The sequence below is a fragment of the Mycetomoellerius zeteki genome, unplaced genomic scaffold, assembly GCF_001594055.1.
Source record: "Mycetomoellerius zeteki isolate Tzet28-1 unplaced genomic scaffold, Tzet1.0 scaffold1032, whole genome shotgun sequence".
Taxonomy (NCBI): Eukaryota; Metazoa; Arthropoda; class Insecta; order Hymenoptera; family Formicidae; genus Mycetomoellerius; species Mycetomoellerius zeteki.
In genome coordinates this window covers 22,886-25,830 of record NW_017255946.1, presented here as the reverse complement: position 1 = coordinate 25,830, position 2,945 = coordinate 22,886, and the positions used below count along the sequence as shown (strand labels likewise).

Genomic DNA, 2,945 nt, shown 5'->3' with positions numbered 1-2,945 from the left:
ATTATACCTGCAAAAGGTCGAACGAGTTTTCAAAACATTACGTTGAGTTTGTAGTAGTGTCAAGTTACACTATATCACGCTGTATACAAACAGAAGTATACGTAAAAGGTTTCTGTGAATGTGTTTCTGCGTTGCTGCTTCTCGTGCCAACGGTCAGTATTTCTCCGATTATCGGCGTGTTTATATCGTGAGAGCATAATGAAAAGTTATCCAAAAGGAACAAAATCGACCAGTCATCGAACTTCAAAGCCGCGTAAACGCAAATGTCATGAAAATCGGTTCACAAATAATGAAAACGATGACGAGTTGGATACAAGTAGTTCCGCGAGAAAATTGTCGACTGTGGACGGTACAAGTGTAATTGTGAATCCACTTCATTGTTATAGGATCATAGAATTTCTCACGGTATTTGGTGCGTTTACCGATATTCTAGTCTGCAGTTCATGTAAACAAAAGGTTCGAATTGAAGAGAGCGGACATAGAGGCTTAGGATTCAAAATTATCGTGTCGTGTAGGTGCGGGCAAAGAGAGATAAATTCAGGATCTCTGATAAACACCGGATACGAAATTAATAGACGGATTGTATTCGTTATGAGGCTGCTTGGTATCGGACAAGAAGGCATCAATGTGTTTTGTGGCCTTATGGATCTATGCAACGGGTTGGCGAGAACAACGTATGATAATATAGTGCAGCACATTTACTCAACGTTGGTATCAATGTTTGAAGAAATGAGTAAAAAAGCCATCACAGAAGAGCGACAGAAGAATGCACAACACGGAAGAATTGAAACGCATTTGAAAGTTTCCGGCGATGGGTCATGGAAGAAACGAGGTTTCACTTCTTTGTATGGTGTCACAACTCTCATTGCATACTACAGCGGTAAAGTAGTCGATCTTCTCGTAAAAAATGCACATTGCGCTGCATGTAACAACAAGAGGAAAGAATTAGACGACGAAGAATTTGAAGAATGGTACGAAAAACATCAAGAAACATGCACTTCAAATCACGAAGGTTCAGCCGGAAAAATGGAGGTAGATTCTATCATGGAAATGTTCTTGAGATCTGAGGAAAACTTTGGCGTTCAATATCGTAATTATATTGGCGACGGCGACTCGAAAACTTTCGCGGGTATTTTGAACTCAAATCCATACAGTGATGATTGCCCCGTTACAAAAAATGAGTGCGTGAGTCACGTACAAAAACGGATAGGCACACGACTTCGTAATCTCAGGAAGAAAGAGAAGCTTGGCGGCAAGAATCGGTTGACGGAGTCTCTTATAAAAAAATTAACAATTTCTTATGGTTTGGCCATTAGAAGGAACGTCGAATCTGTTGAAGACATGAAAAATGCTGTTATTGCAACTCTCGATCATTATTGCTCTACGGATAAATCGCCGAGACACGAGAATTATTCTGTTGGCGCCGATAGCTGGTGCGATTGGCGCAAAGCTGAAGCGGCTAATCAATTACTTCTTATAAGCATGCTGCTAGAGTAATTGACAAAGACGTTGAAAAACATATTCGTCCAATTTACGAGGATTTATCAAACGACCATTTATTAACACGATGTTTAGGAGGGCACACCCAAAACTCGAATGAGTCGTTTAATGCAACAGTATGGCGAATGGCTCCCAAGCACTTGCATTCCGGCAAAAAAATAATTGAAATTGCGGTAAATATGGCTGCAGGTATTTTTAATGAAGGGTATTCAGCAGTTTTAATCACCATGCAGTTGCTGAATATAAAAATTGGCCAGCAATGCAAAATGTTTGCAGACCTACATGATGCGGAACGGATTAAAAAAGCGGATAAACATCATACAGAAAACAGCAAGGAGGTTCGTACGGCTCGCAGATTTCAACAAATGCAGCAAAATGAGTTTTACGAACAAGCAGAAGGGATGCTTTATGGAGCAGGAATTGCTGATTGAGATAAAACTCATGTAAGTATCAATAATTAAGAGTTTTTCTTACTCAAAACTTTGAAGCGCGTTTTCTCCATTTCTCATTTTTACAATTTTATACAATTGGCGGGTGTGATAGCAAAAGAACTATAAGAGATATTGAAATAAACCAAAGCTTATTCTCTTCAGAATTAAATTCTTTTGCACTTAAACTAAAGCCGTTTTTAAAAAAGTCTCTTTAAATAATGTTTAGAGCACGTTAAAGTCAATTTTTTATACCGTAAAATCACACATTTTTGTTTCAAAGCGAATAAAAATGATAATTTTTCGATTTTTGCTACACTTTTTTAGTTCAAGTAGAAGAAAAATATATAACAAATAAAAATCACTCCAATTTTTTCATTTCAGACAAGAAATACGGACTGCATCTTTCCAGCTAATCATTAACAGCAGTTGCAAGGCGCTTCACAATTCACGCCGCCATTTTGTAAAAAATTGAAACAAAAAAAATGTTTTCATACTTTTAAAATATATGTTAAAGTGTCCCAAAAAGATATATACGCCTAGTTATTTCGTTCCTCATTTAAAAAAATATTGAAATATAGCTATTTTTGCACATTCTAAATCGGCGGCTCCCCTTAAAGCATCACCTCTCACACCTTCGAAAAATGGGTAAACTTCAAAGAAGTGTAACTTCTACAAAAATGGTCAAAATGAGATTTAAAAAAAAAAGCATTTTGTAGCTTGAAATCTCTACTTTCCAAATCTGTATAATGAAATAACGATTTGGCTGATTTTTACGGAACTACATGATTATAAAGAAAGATCCATAAAATCTCAAAATTTTTTGTAAACTTTGCACAGTTTCACGCTGTGAATGAGAAGTCGGGTACAAATACAATTCACAGCTTTCGAAAGCGTGATCCTTTACCTTCAATTTACTTTTTTTTTTACCTCTGTACGATTTTTTTTTACCGAGTTATTCAACATTGAAATAAAAATGGTCCCTTTGACTTTGACTGCTCATAAAAGACGAACGGA

General features: G+C 36.7%; 1 protein-coding gene across 1 annotated transcript; it reads left to right on the top strand.

Annotated features, from left to right (window-relative positions):
• The first annotated feature begins 299 nt into the window (after positions 1-299).
• LOC108720893 (uncharacterized) lies at positions 300-2,384 on the top strand. Its single transcript, XM_018445164.1, is given in 3 exon segments — positions 300-1,468; positions 1,471-1,943; positions 2,313-2,384. Coding segments are annotated over 2 exon segments (1,338 nt in total). The 5' UTR covers positions 300-591; the 3' UTR covers positions 1,932-1,943; positions 2,313-2,384.
• The last annotated feature ends 561 nt before the right edge of the window (positions 2,385-2,945 follow it).